At 33.8% G+C, this 21,826-nt stretch overlaps 4 protein-coding genes across 5 annotated transcripts; all 4 read left to right on the forward strand.

Moving 5' to 3' along the window:
• The first annotated feature begins 7,789 nt into the window (after positions 1-7,789).
• On the forward strand, positions 7,790-11,371 carry LOC145312062 (uncharacterized). Of its 2 annotated transcripts, XM_080151196.1 has the most exons (3): positions 7,790-9,474; positions 9,829-10,155; positions 10,409-11,371. In XM_080151196.1, exons 1-2 carry the CDS (start codon positions 9,320-9,322, stop codon positions 10,133-10,135), a joined length of 462 nt encoding a protein of 153 aa, XP_080007322.1. In that variant the 5' UTR covers positions 7,790-9,319; the 3' UTR covers positions 10,136-10,155; positions 10,409-11,371. The 2 variants fall into 2 exon arrangements, with proteins under 2 accessions (XP_080007322.1, XP_080007321.1); XM_080151195.1 differs by having other exon boundaries at positions 7,791-9,474; positions 9,829-11,371.
• A 26-nt stretch (positions 11,372-11,397) lies between these two features.
• LOC145312590 (uncharacterized) lies at positions 11,398-15,024 on the forward strand. The gene is made up of 5 exons (XM_080151845.1): positions 11,398-11,907; positions 12,172-12,346; positions 12,814-13,366; positions 13,857-14,012; positions 14,433-15,024. Exons 1-5 carry the CDS (start codon positions 11,827-11,829, stop codon positions 15,022-15,024), a joined length of 1,557 nt encoding a protein of 518 aa, XP_080007971.1. The 5' UTR covers positions 11,398-11,826.
• A 241-nt stretch (positions 15,025-15,265) lies between these two features.
• On the forward strand, positions 15,266-16,906 carry LOC145312064 (uncharacterized). Its single transcript, XM_080151197.1, has 4 exons — positions 15,266-15,395; positions 15,623-15,939; positions 16,173-16,396; positions 16,604-16,906. The coding sequence occupies exons 1-4, from the start codon at positions 15,306-15,308 to the stop codon at positions 16,744-16,746; spliced, it is 774 nt and encodes a 257-aa protein (XP_080007323.1). The 5' UTR covers positions 15,266-15,305; the 3' UTR covers positions 16,747-16,906.
• Positions 16,907-19,335: 2,429 nt separating this feature from the next.
• LOC145312069 (uncharacterized) lies at positions 19,336-21,825 on the forward strand. The gene is made up of 2 exons (XM_080151203.1): positions 19,336-21,182; positions 21,514-21,825. The coding sequence occupies exons 1-2, from the start codon at positions 19,961-19,963 to the stop codon at positions 21,678-21,680; spliced, it is 1,389 nt and encodes a 462-aa protein (XP_080007329.1). The 5' UTR covers positions 19,336-19,960; the 3' UTR covers positions 21,681-21,825.
• The last annotated feature ends 1 nt before the right edge of the window (position 21,826 follows it).

The raw sequence follows: 21,826 nt of genomic DNA on the forward strand, positions 1-21,826 counted from the left end.
ACCTCGAAAAAGTATTTTTTATGGTTCACGTTTACTTAAAAAATGTTATTTCTCAGATTCTCATATGAAATAATGCATTAAAGTAAAGAACACAACATGTAATATTATTATGATAATGTTTAAAATATTCCTCGTTATTATTTTAAAAGATTATCGCAAAAAATCAAGATATTTGTTTAAATTTGTAAGCAAATCAAAGATTTTCTTTCATTCCGGAGGCAGAGATTCTTAACAATTCATGTACAAAAGTTTTTTTTTTGTTCACTCCGGGAGCTGGGATTCCTATTAATCCACGCGTAAAGATTTATTTTTGATTCCGAGAGCAGAGATTCGTAGTAATATACGTACCTAGCGATTTCGGACAATTTTAAACCTTGAGAAAATACTTTTAGCAATTATTTTCCTAGGTACATATATTTTCGTTCATGTTTAAGCATTTATAATAATGAACACGATGTATGGTATTATTAAAATATTGATTATTATTTTATATGAATGCCACAGAATTAATTTAAGATAAACTATGCATATTTTAAATTAACTCTACCTTCATTTTTATCGCATATATTAAAATTGAAGCAGTATTTTTTTAAAAGAAATGGGTAATTTCATCATTTCTTAAGATTTATAAGTAACGCAATTTTTGATATAATTTCGTTTAAACTTTCAAATCGATGCAAGATTTTTTTTTCATTTGAAATGCAAACTTAAGTTTTTTATACGTTTACGCAAGTTCTTTCAATGATTTAAGTCTTTCCGGGACCAGGGATTTTTTTCGCGGAAAATTTCCTAGGTACCTACGCAGATATAAACATTTTTATCCTTGTTGGATTGAAATTTAATATGATAAGAAATTAACAAAATGAGATTTTACATCATTTAAATATTTCTTTATGATTTATTACAATCACATAAATAATTTAATATTACATGCATATTAAAATTATTACTATTTACCTTTGAACTGATGTACCTAAAGAAAAAATGCAGATTTTTTTCGCCGATGAATTAAGTAGATTCTTTGAGTATCGTAGAATTAAGCTTAATAAGACCGCTCTACGGTGTATCTTAGCTCTGTTTCCTCGGCCAGACATACCGCAGAACGGCAAAACTAAAGCATAAGATAATTTATTTTAGTTTCGATTGCTTTGATTGATGATTTCAAAAGTTTCTTTGAATTATTTCATGATTCTTTTTATTTTAATTTGATTTAAACATCACTAATTATGTTTATTTTCAGTTGATGCAGCCCTGCGCCAGAAATCCTGTTGGAAATTATGCAGTATCAAAAGTTGTGATGGAAAGACATAACGTCCGACAGGATAGCTGGAACATGGCAATTATTAATATTTGATGGATTTGTTAGTTTGTATCTTGAGGGATTCATTCTGACTGAGGCCCCAAATTGCCTTAATTATGACTGTTTGAATATGTATAAGTTGCTTTCTTCTTAAAACAGAGAGAAATTGCAAATTCAGCATTTAGAGAAGTTCTTTTCTTATATTGAGCTTTTGTTTTATTTTGGTAAATTTAATTTGCATATTTCAATTGCAATTTTAATTTTACGTAATTTTGATTCACGAAGATTTAAAATGATGAAATTTTAATTTTCCGAAGTTTGATGATTTTTTACAGTCATATTTTATTTAAATTTAAGTATCTACTTTATTAAAACATGTTTAGATTTAAGGATCTTACTTATCTTATCTGAGAAATGTTTAGATGTAAGCACGAGTATTTTTCCGCCGGAGAAAAATTCTAATTATTGAGAAGTTTTTTTTATGCAATTTTACTTTTCTTTTCTAGCAAAAGGATTTAGTAGAAGAAATGTCATTATTTAATCTTTCTTTCTTTTGATGAAAAAAGTTTGAGTTGATTATTTAATTATTGATGCGATTTTTAGTATAAAAATCATTACCTATTTTATTATGTAGGTACCTAATTGAAGTTTAGGTACTAATGATTATTAATTCATGTATTCGCAATTACATGGTCTGTAATTCTAACTTTATTGAGATTATGAGGCCATGATATAATGAGATGTTTGAGTGGTAAATGTGCAATTCATGAATGTTGAATGCTTTTCCCATTCCTTATTCCTATCCTTATGTGGTAGTGGAGTCGGTTTGAGTTATGTGGTGTTCGTAAGTTACCATAACCAATTTTAGGCCTTATGGCCATGACATTTTAAACTCTTGTAATTTATGTGTTATGAGATTGTGATTTTGTGGACACTGTCTGCACGCATATTGCAAAGATGAGGTATTGTGTTCGATTCCCAGTGAATAGACGGGTGTGTTTCGGTATGTATTTCTTGTATTCCCTGGCAAGTTCGAACCCATTAATCCCTGTTTCCTTACACCAGATTTCCTAGAGAATGAGTGTGTTACGCGGCATTCCTAACTATCTCCGCGCGGCGCGTGGCTTGTAAATGAACAAAAGAAACGCGCACTTTTCCTTTGATTAGTCCCACGTGAGGAGCTACGTGAATGAAAATAATGTATTGCTTGAATATACATGCGCTCTGATGTGTGGAATATCTCAAATAAGCCTTCCTGCTTAGTTTGACATCATATGTGGTAAGAATTTATCTTTTAATTCTTAATAATAGGCGTAGAATGGTACAATTTTATGAAGAAATTTAAATCATTAATTTTTCAACAAATAGACCATTTAACTGCTAAGTTTTGACATACGAATATTTACTTTTATATTATTGATCATTTTAATCTAAAATTATCAATTTCTGATGCGATTTAATATGTTTCGTGCCAATTTAAAGTTTTTTAGAAATTTCATATTTTTTATCAAATTGAAATCACGCAACCTCGATGTTACAAAAATAATAACTATTAATTTTATGATATTAATTCTTATATTTTTGTTTTAGACTTACTGTTTTCATGGTAATAAATACACATTCGTAAACTTCACTATGTTGGTCATTCGGAGGGCTTGGAGATAAGATTTCGAGAACGGCTAGGTATTGCGTTCCGAAACAGATCCTATCTGACAAACCTAACTAAACAATTTAAATCTTTGAACAATTAAAATATATATTTATATAAGACTGAAAAGGAAAAGAAAAGAGATTATGCTAATTGATTGTTAAATGAAAATTTAACATTTGTCTACAGAATCCAATTATAGGAGAACATTTTAATTCCAAGATTCTTTTGTCTCTCAAGTTTAGACATTAAAAATTAGAATTTAAATGACTAAGGCATACGATAATATAAAGCACAGAACTCGCCCCTCCCCCCCCCCCCCTTATCCTAAATAGATTGAAAAAAGTGGGTGGTAGTTTTTTCCTATGCATAACCCTTTGGGGATATTCAGTACCCAATATAACCTAACCTAACCTTTACCCACGACCGTGGCTCAACACGTAGCGCATCCGCTCGTCGTCGGTAAGGTTATAGGTTCGAATCTCGGGCCGACACCGCGTCATAACTAAAGACGTTAAAAAGGGTTCCTAGCGTGCTATGTCAGATGCGCGACATACATATATAGTTAGAGGAATGCCTTGGCCCAAAACAGGCACAACTCGTTACCATGTATAGTTGGGACTTCTCAGACAAAGGTCGTGCACCACAGAGAGTTGGTTGTCTGTTGGATGTTACTTAACCTAATATCCTTGGGTGTTTGGACAGAGAAGGGTGCGTAACAGTCATTTAGTTCTCCTGGATTGTATGACCAGGACCTAGACAGTACACCAAGTCCAAAAGGTCCTGGACTGTAATCCCGCCCGTACGAGGTAATCTACTAGGTAGGTAAACCTAACCTAACCTGACCTACAGAAACAAACAATTAAATTGAAAAACTAATCCATCCGCCCCCCCCCCTCACCATGTTAAAGGGTAGAGTCACCCAGGTTCTACGAAATACCAGAAAAAAAAATCGTTTTACCAGAAAAGTGGTAAAGCTGGTCAACCTGGTATAATATACCAGTTTCGTGGTAAATTTTACCAGCAAAAATTTTAGCCAAAAAATTAGTCAAATTTTACCATTTTTTTTGTAAAATTTGACGAAACAAAAAAACCCGTTTTTTGTGTTTTAAATAAAAAACAGCTCTTCATAATCAGTTGTAGTACTTTAAAATAATGACTTTTATACAATGAAGCCTAAATTTAAATTTTTTTTTTTTTTTCAATTTTACCACTTTTGGAAGTTTTACCAAAAATGTGGTCAATTTTACAACTCTATTTTTCAGGTTAAGTCCGAATTTTCGGACTTAGACAAAAAAACACAATTTGGTCAATTTTTACCAAAAAGTTGGTAAAATTTGACAAGGTATTTTTTTAGGCTAAGTCCAGATTTTTGGACTTTGCCAAAAAAAATGAACTTGGTAAAATTTGACCAACTTTTTGGTAAAAATTGACAAGGTAAATTTTTAGGCTAAGTCCAAATTTTTGGACTTTGCCAAAAAAAAAAACTTGGTAAAATTTGACCAACTTTTTGGTAAAAATTGACAAGGTAAATTTTTAGGCTAAGTCCAAATTTTTGGACTTTGCCAAAAAAAAAAACTTGGTAAAATTTGACCAACTTTTTGGTAAAAATTGACAAGGTAAATTTTTAGGCTAAGTCCAGATTTTTGGACTCTGCCAAAAAAAAAAACTTGGTAAAATTTGACCAACTTTTTGGTAAAAATTGACAAGGTAAATTTTTAGGCTAAGTCCAGATTTTTGGACTCTGCCAAAAAAAAAAACTTGGTAAAATTTGACCAACTTTTTGGTAAAAATTGACAAGGTAAATTTTTAGGCTAAGTCCAGATTTTTCCAAACAAACATCCTTCTACTTAATGATAAAAATCGCAAATAAAATATAATGAGGAAATATTCAGACCTAATACTTTCCAAACAAACATCCTTTTACTCAGCACTATTTGCTTTCGTTATATGGAATATGAAATTAATAAAATATGATGATAATGATTTTATTTAGAATTTATTTCATATTATAACATAACAGGTCATATAGATATTATCCAGGTCAATACTGAAACTACAAAAGATTGGCATCCAAGATAACAACAGTCTACTACTGATGCCTAAATGTCGATTGATAACAGTGCCACCTGGAGAGGTAAATTGTAATGCTGCTTTTATGGAGATTAATGTACTGAAGAACAATCAGGCAAGTCTCCTACCTGGAGGTACTCTGACTATTTGGCTGGAAGTTATAAAACCTGGACCTGAAAGTGCAGTATCCTGTCTCTCTGGTGACCTGGAGAATTGTTTTGAGGATCCAGAGTTTACTGATTGTTTGATAGAAACTAGTACCTCCAAATTAAAAGTGCACAAGTTTATACTTGCCTCAAGATCTCCAGTATTTAAGGTAAGTTTTTCCATTCTTACTTGTTAATTAAATTCTTGTCAATATTTTTAGGTAAATTTTTAGGCTAAGTCCAGATTTTTCCAAACAAACATCCTTCTACTTAATGATAAAAATCGCAAATAAAATATAATGATGATAATGATTTTATTTAGAATTTATTTCATATTATAACATAACAGGTCATATAGATATTATCCAGGTCAATACTGAAACTACAAAACTTACTAGTATCGTTTCTGTAAATAACATTTTTTAGAATTTTAGCTTGTGGAATGTTTGGAGCTCTCGAGTAGAACTTAATTAATAAACACCGATTGGGCGGATTGTAATCAATACGCTTTATATGTTAAAGTCAATATTTTTTAGAATTTTAGCTGTGGAATGTTAGGTGTCAACATTGTCGTCATAATAAACACTGATTGTAATCAATACGCTTTATTTAAGTTAATTTTAACTGACTAACAGAATATTCTCTGTTCAACATTGATCGTCATAATAAAACTTATTAGTATCGTTCTGTAAATTATTTGTTAATTTTAACTGACTAACATATTTTAACATATTTTCTCGGTTCAACATTGTCGTTATAATAAATAATGAAATTTTTTGTATAATCTGTGACTGTTACATGTTGAGATGGAACTCTAGTTGTTCTCCATGGAACTGCAAAGCTCCACGTACTTCAAAACTGGTTCAACTCCAAAATCCTGAAAAAGAATATTCATTTTTAAATTAAGCAATTAAAGGATTAACAAATCAAAAAGGCCTTACAAAAAGGAAAGTTAACGGTTTTGGGAAAATTTCATGGAGAAAGTAGATACAGCTTGTGTATGTGCCTGCTTATTAGAGAAAGTTTAATTCAGTTATCAATACATAACCAGACTGAGAGAAACTAAGAATGTCTTATAACGGGAATTTGGAGTTATGGTATGAATTAAATAGTCGTATGTTAGTACTAAGAGAGAGTCTAGAGATTAGAGCCAGAACTGACAATGTCGAGATCCAGAGGGAGGTTTGTAAGAGGTTATATCAACATGGATGGATTACTACACATCTTAATCGCTGCCGTCCTTCCCCTCTGCTGCCCGCCGCTGCCCAGGCTGCCGAACTGGCAGCTGTTCTTCACGAAGTAAACATGCACGAGGATGAATGTAATGCTGTTTAGATTTTAATAATATCCTGAATGTACTGTTTCAATAATATAAAGTAGTAAAATCTAATTTTAAAAGCTACCTATCTAGTACATTATTTTTATGTATTAACTTTTGTCTAACCAGTTTAATATCTATCTAATAAATTTAATAATAGCTTAATTGTTAATATAATTTAGTATACAGTTTCATAAAGGTAGTTCGATGTGTGTCTGTGTATATTAACTTCATATTTGTTATGCTTGTATACATGGAAACTACCTTTTGGGGCCGAGGTGTTGCCGTAGTTGCGTGTAGGATTATTCCAACTATCTTTTATTACAAATAATTAAACACTTACTTTTAACGGATGAATTTCTGATGGCAACAGCTTCATGTTGGTGCAAGAAATGTTCCACGGTCGAATTGCGGTCAGCTTATAATCAGAGAATACACCCAGCTGTGTGCAAAGCTAAACCTGAAAAAGAATATTAATTGAAATATAATTTATATATATTTTTAATATTATTTTACATAAAACACATCTTATAATATCTTTCTATTAAGGGTATAAAACTTCGTTACGCTTAAAACAATCATAAACCTTAAAGGGCGAATATAGGTTGGATATAATATGAGCTTATTTCAAAGGTGCTATTATATAGATTATAATAAATAATTTAAAGATAATGACATATCTAATTGTATTAGTCTGTTTACAGCTTATAAAACCTGTCTAACTCAAGATAATATTATGTAATTAGTGTGGTTCCCTAAGAACTCAAACACTCTACCGGTATCACACAAGGCTTCGTAGCAAGGTTGAATTAAAAAGGTTTCGTTAAAGGATAGTCTTAATAACATGGCCTAAAATATCCATGTTCTTATTAAAATTATTTTAACACTTACTTCTATGTAAACCATTCACTAATTGCAGCGCCCATATATTTTCTCACGAATCTGATTCCTGGTTAAGTCTGAAAAACAATATTAATTGAAATATAATTTGTTAATATTTCTATTATTATTTATATATATTAATAGTAGAATACTTTAAATATTAAGAATAGGATAAAAAGTCGTTCTTATATCATATATCAAAAAGGTTTAAAAAATTATAAAACAAACAGTTTATCGAAGCAGCTTAAAACCATGCGTAAGGTCCTAAATTATATTGATTTTTTATTACATTATTTAAACACTTACTTCTATGTGAGCCAATCTTTAATTGCAGCGCCCAAATAGTTATTTCTGATGAATCAGTGTTGCTGAACCTGAAAAACAATATTCAATTTAAATATAATTTATTAATATTTCTTTTACATTCATATATATTAAACCCGGATTATTTAATATTAAGAATAGGATAAAAAGTGTTTCTTAGATCAAATCAAAAAGGTTTAAAAAAGGCTTAAAACAATTATCCTATTATATAAATATATTAATATTGTTCTCTTTTACAACGAAGCTTTTTATTTATTTTAATCTATAGCTGAAACTCAAATTAAAAATAGGATGAGGCCTCGACTTTTCTCTTCCTACTTTAAGTGCCCCTAGAGGCTTCTAAGGGGCATAGCCGCTAGTAAAACTTAAACCGTTAATCGAAGGCAGCCTAAAACCGTACGCTCAAGGTCCTATATTATTAATGTTTTTATATTAAAATTATTTAAACACTTACTTTTACGCAAACCACTCTTTGATTGCAGGGTCCATATACTAACAGCCAAGACTGAAGGTGGACACGTACTTTTTTAAACTTCTGACTATCATCTCTTTGATTGCAGGGTCCATATATCAACACTAACAGCCAAGACTGGTAGACAAGTACTTTTTTAAACTTCTGAATATATAGCTCTCTAGGAGTTCTTAACTGACATTCATATAAATCTTGTGACATGGACCATCTCCTGTCAATCATACTTGGATATAACACGTATTTTCTCTAAGAGACTTGAACTATAACACTCATTGTTTACAATAGTTTTCAATCGGTATAGCGGCATTCATGCACATGCTCTGTACAGGTATACAACTTTATATTGAAAAATATTTCTTTTATATCCATTGCAATATATTTTTTTATATTTTATCGATGATATTTCATTTAAGTCATTGCCAAAAATATATTACATTCACATTAAAAAAAATTTACATTTATTTAACTTTCGTAACCCTGTTTTCAGATGATAAAATCAACGTGCTGGACAAAGTTGCCAAACTTTAAAAAACACCTTATGTATATAATATCATTTTAATATTTTACCGGTTAATTAATTAAAACTGCATAACTTATATAATTCATGAAATGTTATTATTCGTTGCAATTTTACGATTAAAAATATAACTGTCTTGCAAAGTGTTTTGCCACCTATTCAATCTGTATGTTGGCAACCGTAACTTTCCATCGGCGCAATAATTCAACTGGACTATATGACTACGGTGCATTTTTGTATTTTAGTAATCATTTTTAGTGAAATTACAGTGAATTAAGACGTTAATATGTATCATTCTGTTTTATAATTCAAATTTTATCATTAATTATTGAAAATTCTTTCTAAAATATTCTTCGTATTCGTTTTTTCTCCCATTTTTGGGACTCTTTTTAGCTTACGTAATATACAGGACTTTTTTAAATGTAAAATTAATAAATATATGTCTTGCACCGTAGTATAAACGGATTGTCGCAAATATAGGAGTACAATTATAAGAATGAAACTACTTTTTTGGCCCAGAGGTGCCGGAGGCACTGGCTAAAAATAACTGTTTTTAATCTTATGCTTTTAGATTTTTATATTTGTAGAAAACCATGCATATAATACGATATGCTAGTTACCTAGTTTTTTGGCGTATGAATGAGAACACCTGTTCCTATCCACCGGATTCGAATGAATACGAGCTATTTTTATTTTGTAATTTTTTATTTCTTAAATATTCTACCTTTTCAGATAGTTCTGAATAACAGGCTATTCAAGTTAATCACCTGGGTACGCGTACATCATAATAACAGGTATGGGTGTATATTAGCTGTATAAGATTTATTTTTTTTCTCCTGCTACAAAATTTGTTCTAAATAAATAGGGGGGGGGGGGGGAAGTTTTGACACATTTGCGTAAACAGGGAGTATAGGCTTTATCTTTGGACTGAGAGTATAGGTTATTAGGGATAAAATCATTCTTATATGATGAATTTTCCCAAGTTTTAATATTTTTTGGATAGGCCTCCAGGTTCCGGAGCTCCAGGCCTTCTCCCCCCCCCCCCCCCCTTGTTTAAGGACAAATAAAATACCGGAAAGTTAAAAAACATTAATCACACCCCTCCCAAAAATAAACAAGACAAACAAAATAATCATTCCTCAAATTAGGATGGATCCATACCAATACCACGAGCTGCATGACAGATGGGACGCCCTCATGGTTAGGATGTTGAGACTCTTCTCCAAGCTAAATATTCGAGTTCAAGAAGAATCATGTGGCATTGATGACGCTGTTGAAATAGTAAAACTGTTATACCATCACGGTTGGGTAGAGACACACTTAAAGAAGATTGAACCTATGCCCGAGAATCTCTACGAGAACGAGAGACCCCGCCTGGATGATACCGAGAGACGTGTCATTGACCATGAAGCCGACTGTGCACCTTTCCTCACCAACGTCAGCCCTTTTTTCTAAATAAAACCCAGAGTAACAAGGTAAAAACTACGAAATTATTGCAGGGGTGTATATTCTGCTCCGGGGGGGGGGGGGAGGGGAGGGGGAAAAAAGAAATAAGTGGATCAATGATGGAAGTTGCTTCAAATCACCTGCTCTTGTTCATGGCTAGTTGTCTTTTGTAGCAGGGGAAAAAATTGTTTTTAACCAAAAAATGTTTCAGAATTCTTTGAGTTTCTTCATTAAAAAACGCTTTAGTTTTCTCATTTTTAATTCAATGTTCTTTCCTTTCAGGGAAGAGAAAGGAGAAGCTAGGAGAAGCCGAGCTCGCCGCCGGCGATTTCATCCAGCCTCCGGATATCCATGCTGAAAGCGAATTTTAATTGTAATTTGTGGCGTTATCCTCTTAGAAAATTTTGTTTGTATTATTTAACTCCCCATCCCCCCCCCCCCCCCAAACTAAATTGCTGGGTTAGGTTAGGCTAGGTTAAGTTATACGGCTAGGTAGAGGCCAGGGGCCGTTTTTCTAGGGGGGGGGGTATTTCCTAAGAGGATAACATCAATTTGTTCTTTCAGAACATTTACGTTAACCTCTCTTTGATTGCAGCGCCCATATATTTAATATAATTAAGTACCCATGGTGACAGTGATCGAGCCCCACTGGTCGTGCAGATATATAATTTCCTGCATATAAACATTAATAAACATTATTTACCCCTAAAGCCGACGATTACGTATGCACGTGTACAGTTTTTTAAGCTTCTGGCTATAGCTCTCTAGGAGATCTTAATTGATATGTTTTATTTTTTGTTTTTGTTTTTTGATATTTTTGTTATGTTGTTTTTTATTATTTATTATTATTTATTTTATAGCAAATTAACAAATTTTCTGGGTTCAACATTGTTGTTATAATAAAACTCCATGCAACTGCAGAATTCTGCAAAAGTCACGACCAGTGGGGCTCGATTATATATGCGTTCGTCGGCTTTTCAGGGAAGGCAGGAAATTTATATAGGTATTATCCAGGTCAGGACTGGAACAAACAAAATTTTATGTATATATTGTATATAGTTATTTTTTTCAAAGTAAAAAAATGTCAGACCAACGCTGGATGACGTATGTATAATTGGATCACAATTTTGATAGGTAAGTTTAATAAATTTTATAGACAATCAAAGAATAAATAAGGGTATTTTCTTATGTTTGTAACTCTAACTCTTTATTTTGTGAGTTCCTTTGACATTTAATTTTGGTTTCAAAAAGTATTTTACACCCCCCCCCCCCTTTTTTGCTTTCTCATTCTTTCGTTATATGTAAACAAGTAATAACCTTATTATTATAACCAGGGGTGTATATTCTGCACAAGATTTATTTTTTTTTCCCCTGCTACAAAATTTTTTATTTTTTTTCCCCCCTAGATTTTTCTGAAAAAGTAGGGGGGGAAATAGAAAAATATTTAAAGAACTCTATATTTCATTTATTTTATCCCTCCTACCACACATTTTTTTAGTTTTTTTTAACCAAGGAGGGGGGCAAAATGGAAAAAATGTTTTCAGTTTTCTTAATTTTTACATTTTTTTTTCCTCCAACCAGTTATTTTTTATTCCCCCCCCCCCTGAGCAGGGGATCCCATGCAGAATATACATCCCTGATTATAACATATACTTCTTATTTCAGGAGTTACCTATACACCCCTGTTAGACGTTATTGAAATGGGAGACAATTTGATTGGTACACTCTCTAAAGCTCTACTGAAGCGTATAAGAAGTGGAGATAAGAGGAAAAATGTACAGGTGACTTTTTACAACTAATTATTTCTACATATTTAAGATGAGACCTTACTTTTCATTACTGTACTTAAAGTATAATCTATGCTCGACTTTAATTTCTATTTTTCACTTGCAGTCAGCGCACTATAAACATGCTTGCTCTTACACCAGTATAGTCATATTTACTGTAATCAATTGACACGTGTAGCTTGCCCAAATAACGATCCATAACAACTCCCCTATATTATTTTAAATAAGTAATTCACTAATTATGTAATCTTTTTCCAGTTGCAGCATAAACTGAGGTCCATAAGAAAACTCTTCTGTAATGCAACGAGAGCCAGAAGTAAATACTGGCGCAAGAAACATCAACAAAGTGAAGACAGTCAGCCATTACTAGAAGAAGAACAGCAGGAGGATTTGATGGATGTGGAATATGAGAACGAAACTGCATCGTCAAAAGGTAACCTACAATATCTGTAATATAAAGTAGAACGATGTCGGTCTGTCTGTTTGTTGTTTGTTTGTCCAAATTCCCACAAACATTGTCTCCCAATTTTTGTTTTTTATTTTCCTTTCAATCTAAATTTCAAACAATTGGTTTGATCAAACGTTAGTTAAGTTTGTCTCAAGATATCCTTGTTCCAGGGGTGTATATTCTACATGGGATCCCTTAACCTAACCCACCTTCACCCACTCTCTACATTTATCTACTTTTTCTGGAATTTTTAATTTTTTAACTTTCTAATTTGACTAGTTTTTCTTTACGGCATTATCCTTATACTAAAGTAACAGGATGTCTGTGTGTCTGTTCAAAAGGATCTTGCTAACCGCTGAACCGATTGGGTTCTCCTTTACAGGGTACCTTCACATAGGTCCCGGGAAGGTTTATAACTATAAAACACCATGTTTAACATCGTATTTTTTTAGGTAAAGTTTGTACAGGCTGCAATACCAACTTCACAAAGGAAACCGAAAGTATATGTTATCAATGCTACGCAAACCAAGTTTTGGAGCGATTAAATAACAATCCTGAAGAAACAAACTACATTAATATTGTTGTAGACAATATTAACAACAATAATACCAACGATAATAATGATGCAGACAATGACAGCATTCAAGATGCCGAGGACTGGGACCACGTCGAATTGTTTGATATACCTGAAGATTATTTTGACCCAGATGATGACGATGACCCTGATGACGAACCTGATGGCGAACCTGATGGCGATCATGACGGGGATAAATTCAAACATCTTACAGAACTTGAGAAAGAAATTGTTAATGATTTCAGAAGCGTTTGTGTTCTAGACAACCCCATCTCTCACAACAAAGTTAGAATCATCCTGGCAATTCTGAAACGCTCGTGTATTTTCAAATTTCCGTCATATAATACATTATTCAAACCCAAATACAAAGTTGAAATCAAAGAAAACAAATATAATCCTACAAATGCTCCTGGTTCACTGATTGAGTGCAGGTATGTTTATATACGATTTAGAAAGCGTAGCATTTCTATAATCATTACCAGAATTTCCGTACGTCCATTCTAAACATGTCGATTTTTCTCCTTTTTTAACAACAAACTTTCAAGTGTTCTAATTATCAGTTTGATCATTCTTTGGTATATTGCTTCCTGCGACAACTTGAGAACAATATTATAAGCGAAGCCACTCTATAATTAATTCCTTAAAATTTAAGTATGTGCATAAACCTTATCCTTCTTGAAGTATTTTTTTTTAACAAATTTACTTACATTCAATTTTGGTTCGACTTTAATATTTTTAAATTCAGTTCAGATACTTCACAATTGTTAATGTCCGTTTGTCGTACCGTTACAGTGCTTTGGTTTTTATGGATGTTGTCATCCTTGTTCCATTACTTTTCATCGTAATATTATTTGGAGCCCGATGGTGCAAAATTTCTTTGAATTGTGCAAGTTTTAGTTAAAAATATATTTCTTTTTCCAGATTCCCTACCTATGAGATCCTCCAAGACGCCATCACAGACTTTAAACGGTTGAATGGACAACAGGCCGTTGATGATCATATAACTTTTGACATCTCGGGCGACGGAGTGAAAGCAGCTCAGGGATCTCATATCTCCTATTATACTGTCTGGATTAGGTAAGTAATTAATATATTGTGGATTTGAAAGGGTTGGGTTGGGATAAAGTTCTTTTCATATACAGCATGACCCTCGAAAAAATATTTTTTAGGATTGGCACCCTATATTTCAAAGGATATCAAAATATTTGTTTTACATCAATTGACAGCCCAGATTTTTAAAGCCAAAGTTTAGGAAACCATTCAATAAACAAATAAGAAAGAAAACTAAGTTTACAATTGATACTTTTTTCTATTGCATACATATATAAAAATCTGTCTTACTGTATACCAGGACTTAATTAATACCATAAGTAAACCTAGTTTTTACCACTTTTACGGTAAAATTTTACCAGCCTTTACGTTTTATAAATCAGTGACTACAATTTTAAGTCTAAGGTATTAAATGCTATTATTATTAATTCTTCTTTATTATTTCAGGTTATTCTTCAACAAGGATTTCAGTGTTATATTGCCAGTCAGCATATTTGAGAAGACGAGGAGGCGTCCCTACAGTTACAACTTTCTGGATAATGTTACCCGATTCATCAACAAACTAATTCAAGAAGGATTACCTGGACATACCTTTCAATGTAGAACCATCATCCACGATGCCGTTGCCAGAGCCGATGTATTCGGCATTCTTGGCCATGGATCAAAAAATGGATGCCCACACTGTGACCTTCCAGGGATGGCTTTTTCACAGACTTATCTCCGTCAAAAGAACTTGGTATTGTTTGAATCAATGAATGTATTTTACCCCAGTGACAGTCAAAATATGGGTACGCCGAGGTCTGACGAGAAATTCCGCAAGTTAGAGGAAAATAATCAGAACATGAAAACCAGTTTTTCTGACCTTGACCCGAGCTTGGATTTAATACAAGATACCCCCAGTGATCCGATGCACGCGTTGCACCTGGGCTATGTAAAGAAAGTGATGACGTACCTGAAGAAAGGACGTAATAGTTATCCAGAATTGGAAGAAGAAGACTTAGTTCAAATGGAGAGAATTACAGGGATGTACTGCATTTGACTAAAGAAATGACGCGTAAAATAGGTGTTTTCTTCGCGCATTTCTCGGCACTGCGATAAAATTCTGCATTTTTAGATTTATGTCTATTACACATTATTTGTACGCCTTGTTATGCCGCTTAAAAGAGTGTTAGTTTGAAAAGTTTAAAGAACTTAAATTTTGAAAATTTTCTCCTTATCACCCATATATTACCATGAACTGCAGTAACTCCAATTATAGATGAAATCAACGATCAATTGAAGCTTGTTGGCGATTTTGATCGCGTTCCCCGTACGTCCATCATGCGCCTGACAGAGAAGAAGCTAGCCCTCAATTTGAAAAGTTCTGAATTCAAAGTACTGGGCTTCTACCATATGATATTTTATGCAGAGGTAGGTTTTTACCATATTATAATCTTTTTAGAATTTAAAGCTTATTTCAGTTTCATTATATTGTATAGCAATAACATTCTTTTTAAATTTGCGCACGTGTGCTATATTATATATATATTTCTATTGAGGAGGGTGGACTTCCAATAAGTATATAGGGCGAAGCCCCTAGAGGCTAGGGGCGAAAGAGCTAGTTTTACCTTAAATTATTACAATGTTTTTTTTTCCAGTTGGCAAATCTTAAAGATGAACAACGTCTGATATGCAAGTTTTTATTCCACATATTGCGCAGTCTCGAAGAGCATATAACAACTGAACGTGTGGCTGAGCTCAAGACCATGATAATGGTCCTGAACTCAAAATTGGCGGAGATGTACGGCGAATCGTGCTTGAGTTACAATACTCACATGCTTTACCATATGCCGGAACATGTCCGCCGATTTGGACCATCCATGGCGTTCAGTTGTTATGCTTTCGAAAGTGCCAATCATGTGATATCAACTTACATCCGAGGATATAATTTTGGCCTTAAAGAGGTTTCAAACAGGTAATACTATTTTTTTTTAGTTGAGTTCCTTTGACTTTTAGTTTTGGTTTCAAGAAGTGTCACTTCTCCCCCCCCCCCCCCCCCCCACTCTTTACAAATTTTAATGTAATTTTTAAAAATGTAACATAACTTTCTTTCCGTGTATTGCTGATCAAACACTTAAGCTATAACGATTTCACCAGCAACATACCTTTCCGTTTAACAGCCATTAATGACATAAATGACATATTTAGATTGTTGATATTTCACACAGTGAAACCGTACATAAATGAAAAGCTGGCTGTCAGGGGAAAAAGGAATGCCAACAAACGAAAGTTCGAAAGAAATCAATTCTATACAGACTGCCAAGACCTCTACTTTGTCCCAGACTGCCGTCGTGATAAAACAGTATGGTTGGTCCACAAAGTGAGGACATTTTTTCCGGCATACACCTTTCCTGAAGATTCCAGAATAATAGGTAGGGGTGTATATTTTGCACATGATTAATTGTTGTATAGAAATATTTCATGAACTATACATTTCATCTAATTCCTTTTTAACCTACCACAATTTATTTGTAATTCTCTTATCATGCCAGGAGGAGAGTGTGGTAAAGGGGGGGTCTAGGAAATATGAATTAAGTTTTATGGTTTTAAACACTGAAAATATACACCCCTGGTATTAGGAGTAGGCAAGACTGACGATCCCGAAGACTATAGCCATCCTCCAACACAACTAGCCTCCAACCTACTGAAGTACAGAGTAGCACATATCTCCGTACACCTGTTGCATCAAGATGTCTCCATCGTAATTCCTATCGGAATTTAATTTTGTACATTGAAAGCAGAGAAAGGGGGGGGGGGAAATGACACTTTTTGAAACCAAAACTAAAAGTTCCATATTGTACCCTTATAAAACAACTGCCATGCAAAATGACAGATCTGTAACTGTTTCTTTAGTTCAGTTCCTTTGACTTTTAGTTTTGGTTTCAAAAAGTGTCACTTCCCCCCCCCCCCCCCCCTTTTGTTATAATATGTATGTAAAATGTTGTAAAATTCAACTGAAGGCCCTTCCCTCTTTATTTGGAATTTATGTGAAATGTACTTTAAAATATTTTTTTCATTAAAATTATTTTTTATAGCTAATTTTAAAAAAGGCATGTCAACTTAATTTAGCAAAACCCTACCTTTTTGGCCATCGATGGGTATGAAGTTAAAGTGTTATAAGTCTAGTCTGTAATTTTAAAGAGTACATGTTTGCAATTTAATTTAATTTTACATAAAATTTTAATTTCTGTCTACACATTTCAGATTTAAAACTATGCAAATTGCCCATGCCAACGACCTGGATACAACAGCGTAATTTCGACTGGCAATTGACCAAGCTAGATTCCAAAATGACGAGGACTGGAAAGAGTGCTAGTTCTGTAAAGGTAAAAATTATATTTAAGGCCTAATTTACTATTGTACAAATTGCTGCTACCCTTCGCTCTTAAAACTTATAAATTCGCATGTTACCGGATCGAAAGGAAAACCTTATCGGTTCATGCTTAACAGACCACAAAAGATTATTGACCAAGTATAATTATTTATTAATTTTCCACAGTGTGTTTAACATTTGATATTAGTAATTAAAATTCTAGGGGCGTAGCCACTGCTATCTAATATCTTATTATGCATTGTAAATACAACAATTATTTCTTGCTTTAGAACAACAAGCCTACTGGAGGTGGCAAACCTAATGGAAGTGCCAGAGGTGGAAGTGCCAAACCTGCAAATGCCAAACCTGCAAGCAACAAATCTACTGGAGGTGGCAAAGGTACAACAGCAAAGGTAGAATTTTAAGTTTTATTGTTATCGGTTTTTGGTTTGTTGGTGTTTTGTTGTTAAACTAAACTTACTAACATGATGTCTGTTTGTGGGTTGGTACCAACAAATCTCGTTAACCGTTGAACAAATTGGGTCCCTCTAACCATATAACTTAACCTAGCCTAACCTAACACAGTCATTTTGTCGGGAGAGGGGGGGGGGAGGGTAAAGTTTTAAAAAATAGAAGAAAAAAATTAGGATAATGCCGGTGTTGTTTAAAACTATAATCCTCGGTAAGTAATGCTTTACAATAATTATCTATATTATTTTTAGAACACAACTAGAACCACAACATCTCCAATAAGGCCAATAAATGTTACCCCACCTCCATCTCCACGGGCACGGCACCACTCCGCGAGTCAACGGACCGCGAGAGTTGTAGTTCCTCCTGCAACATCATCACGATCCCAGTCCCAGTCATCACGACCCCAGGGATCATCTGGCCCTTCTGGTGAGATGGAAGAAAGCGAGGTATTATTTTTATTTCATTTTGTCATCCAGAGGATACAAATTACAATTATTTAGGATATATATCGACTTAGCCTGGAAAAAATAACTTGTAAGATTTGACTAAATTTTTGGTAAACATTGACCAATAAAAATTTACCTTGTAAATTTTTACAAACAAGTTGGTCAAATTTTACCAAGTTGATTTTTTGGTCAAAGTCCAAAAATGATGGAAGATGCTTAGGATCACTTGCTCTTGTTTGTGGATAGTCTTCTTTTCTACCACGTAGTTTTTAAAATACCAAGACTTGAAAATATGTGGTTTAATATGTTTAATTTTAAGGATTTGTTCACCGGGGCCTTTATGAACCAAATTCAGAACCAATTTCAGCAGCTACGTACTTTCTTGACCTCACAAATGAAAAATCAAATAGAGCCCATTAATGCGTCCATCAGAAACTTGGTAAACAAAACGTCCACAAACCATGAATTAGTGAAGAATGAAATCAAAGACCTGCAAGACAGTGTATCAAGAGATATGGCTGAAAATACTGTAACCCTGACAACAGAAATGAAGAAAACCGGCAAAATTGTGGAAACCTTGGTGACTGATCTAAGAAGACTGACCAATGTGGATGAGCTTGATGAGGAGGAGGCGAATAAAGGGCCTAGTGAGAATCAGGATGTTGTCGTGGACCAGATTTTCTCACCAGAATTTTACAAAGAAAGAATAAAGAACCATGACCCCTTGGAAAAAGATGGTTATATGCGAAGAGAAGAAATTGTCTTTTTCATCCAAAATTTCGAAGACTCACTGAAAGTGGATAAAGGCTGGCAAACCTTACTGAAAGTATGCCGAGACATCATAACCTTCCTATATGTCGTGTTCGAGCAGTTCACCTTTGACGCCCGCATCACCGCTGCCTTTTGGACTGCTCCGGAACTTATTGATGACGAAACTGGTAAGTAAATATTATTTTGTAAATTTGACATGATGAGAAAACGTTTAAAACAGGGAGAAGGGAGGTGGGGGCAAGGGAAATAAACCAAATAAAAGGGGCATTCCTATTCTTGCTAGCAGGTGACCATGTACAATAATCTTTTTATATATATATTTTATTTGTGAAAATAAATCTTGTGCAGAATATACACCCCTGGTACAATAATAAACATGTACCTATGCATAGTTAATTGAAAATTTCATTATTATTTCAGTGGAACGTTTCTTGGATCATTGTAAGATAGTGCTTAACGAGACGTACCTACATGAAGCTATCCCACCAAATTTGTGGAGAACAGGAACCTATGTGTCTTCAAGCGACCTTTTTCTAGTGAGGAACCACATACAAGCTTGTAGGTAATTCAATTATTTATCGCATCTATTCCGCGTCTATTAAATGTGAAAGTGGTAGTTTCACAAAATGCATTTCAATGTTCTTTAGTTAAAAAAGTAGTTTCACGAAATGTTAACTGCATATTGTATTCTTGTTAAATTGTTAAACTACATTTCTATGGCATATGTTTCAAAGAATTTCAATTTTGTACCATGTATTTTTTTATGTGGCAAGACTTTTAGTTCATCTTTTCTTGATATATGTTATATGTTATATATTGAGACTGTTTTGATATAAACCCTTTTTTTATCTAGGTTCAAGCGCAATTTCGAACACACTTTTAAAAAGGACGCGACTGGTTTTTGTGAAAATAAGAAGAGGGCCGAAGATTATATGATTGCTAATGAGGATCCTGTCTGCTGGAGGTTATTTCGAGGGCTGGTAACGCGAAAACAAGAACGCGCATTGTCAACCCCCCTCTACAAGTATGAACAGGTTTTTGAAATCAAGCCAAGGAAGGAGACAAGCAATAAGAAAGGCAAGAAAGACAAGAAAGACAAGAAAGACAAGAAGGAAAAGCCACAGAAACGATCAGCCTTACAGATGTGTGAATTTTATCTGGCCCCTGCAGAGATACAAAGAATTAAGCGGCGTATTAAACCGAAGACAATCACAACTTCAACACCAGGTGTTACAGCCGAAGACAAGAAATTTTACTACATGTTAGGTGCCCACTCAATGGGTTGCTTACCCCACGAAGTTCAAGGAAAGAACCCGATTTACTTGAAAAGAAACAATGACAGGTCGAGTACTTCATTTCAGATCAAAAATTATGCAGACATTGGGAATGCAAAGAAATCCAAGCAATTTTTCAAGACAGTCCATAGTGATAAGAAGGTTATACAAAGAGCTGTAATGTATTATTCGTACGCCACAAACAATTTGAAACCAGAAATGAGTGAAGAACAGACAAAGATTCACAATGCCAGTGAGAAAGCAACAAAAATTTCCAGAAATAGAAAGATGAATGCTGCTGATGAATCCACTGCTGATGATTCCACTGCTGATGATTCCACTGCTGATGATTCCACTGCTGATGAATCCACTGATGGTGAAGACAATGATGGTGGAGGCAATGCTGTTGAAGACAATGATGCTGAAGAAAATGGTATGGAAAACATTGCTGATGAAGAAAGCAACAATGGTGAGGAGCTTGTAATTGATGACGGAGGCGACGACGTTGAAATGAATTCAAATGATGATCAGATTGGGAATGAGTTACGCATACCACCCGCGGAGAATCCAGCAGTAACTCCAGAACCAGTAAAGCAACCAGTAAAGCCACGTAGGTTATATGAAGATCCAATTGTCAACAGCCAGTCCAATAATAAACCCAAAGTAAATGTATTTGAAAACATCGCAAGCTCCAAAAGGAAGAAGCATGGAAAGGGCTCGAAAAAGTCGAAGAAGATAATTATTTCTGAAACAGACGATGAGGGCCAAAATGTGGGAAATCTTGATGATACAGTCCCAATGCAAGATGATGAACAACCACCAAACTTTCCACCACTGCAAAGACAGAAAGAATTTTATGGACGAAATAATTCAATCACAGGTACATATTTGTTGAACATTAATTATTATTTATAAGTTTTATCTTTCCTCGTATTGTGTATATACTGCACAAGATTTTTTTTCCTCTGCTACTAATTTTTTTTTAATTTTTCTTCCCCCCCCCCCTAGTTTTTTTTCACCAAGTAGGGGGAAAATTGAAAAATATTTAAAGAACTCTATGATTTATTTATTCTATCCCTCCTACAACACATTTCCTTTTAAAATTTTTTTTTCAACCAAGTAGGGGGGGTGGGGGGGTGGAAAAAATGTTTTCAGTACTTGCTTTTTGTTTGGAAACGTATAAAATTAATGTATAAATTAATTATTTACAGGCAACAGTAACGAGAGACAGGTGACTGGAAAGGCAACAAGTGTCGTGGAGGAAAGCAGCAGTGATGAGAATGATGAGGATGCCGAAGGTATTGTTATTTATAGTTTGAAAAACGTAGGAACTGTATCACCTAAATTTAAGTTTATTAATATTTTAGTTGAGAAGTAGTCTTAGATAAAAACCCTGTGGATTAATTTTGTTTTAAGGGAAACTTCGTACAGGCCCTGACAGGGTTTTAGGCTAAAATTTGTATGGGCGCAGCCGCTATCTATAATACTAAGTAGCTTAATGTCTGTCCGGCCGTCAGAAGCTTA

The sequence above is a fragment of the Acartia tonsa genome, chromosome 2 (assembly GCF_053477335.1).
Source record: "Acartia tonsa isolate MP-2025a chromosome 2, ASM5347733v1, whole genome shotgun sequence".
In the NCBI taxonomy this organism is placed as follows: domain Eukaryota; kingdom Metazoa; phylum Arthropoda; class Copepoda; order Calanoida; family Acartiidae; genus Acartia; species Acartia tonsa.

Bases quoted from the DNA above. Each gene is read 5' to 3' on its own strand.
- LOC145312069 (XM_080151203.1), top strand. From the start codon at position 19,961: ATGATTGCTAATGAGGATCCTGTCTGCTGGAGGTTATTTCGAGGGCTG. The intron at 21,183-21,513 runs GTACATATTTGT...AATTATTTACAG, and splicing joins ACGAAATAATTCAATCACAG to GCAACAGTAACGAGAGACAG.
- LOC145312064 (XM_080151197.1), top strand. From the start codon at position 15,306: ATGCGCCTGACAGAGAAGAAGCTAGCCCTCAATTTGAAAAGTTCTGAA. The intron at 15,940-16,172 runs GTAATACTATTT...TGACATATTTAG, and splicing joins CTTAAAGAGGTTTCAAACAG to ATTGTTGATATTTCACACAG. The intron at 16,397-16,603 runs GTAGGGGTGTAT...CCCTGGTATTAG, and splicing joins TGAAGATTCCAGAATAATAG to GAGTAGGCAAGACTGACGAT.
- LOC145312062 (XM_080151196.1), top strand. From the start codon at position 9,320: ATGAGAACACCTGTTCCTATCCACCGGATTCGAATGAATACGAGCTAT. The intron at 9,475-9,828 runs GTATGGGTGTAT...TCCTCAAATTAG, and splicing joins CGCGTACATCATAATAACAG to GATGGATCCATACCAATACC.
- LOC145312590 (XM_080151845.1), top strand. From the start codon at position 11,827: ATGGGAGACAATTTGATTGGTACACTCTCTAAAGCTCTACTGAAGCGT. The intron at 11,908-12,171 runs GTGACTTTTTAC...ATCTTTTTCCAG, and splicing joins ATAAGAGGAAAAATGTACAG to TTGCAGCATAAACTGAGGTC. The intron at 13,367-13,856 runs GTATGTTTATAT...TTCTTTTTCCAG, and splicing joins GGTTCACTGATTGAGTGCAG to ATTCCCTACCTATGAGATCC.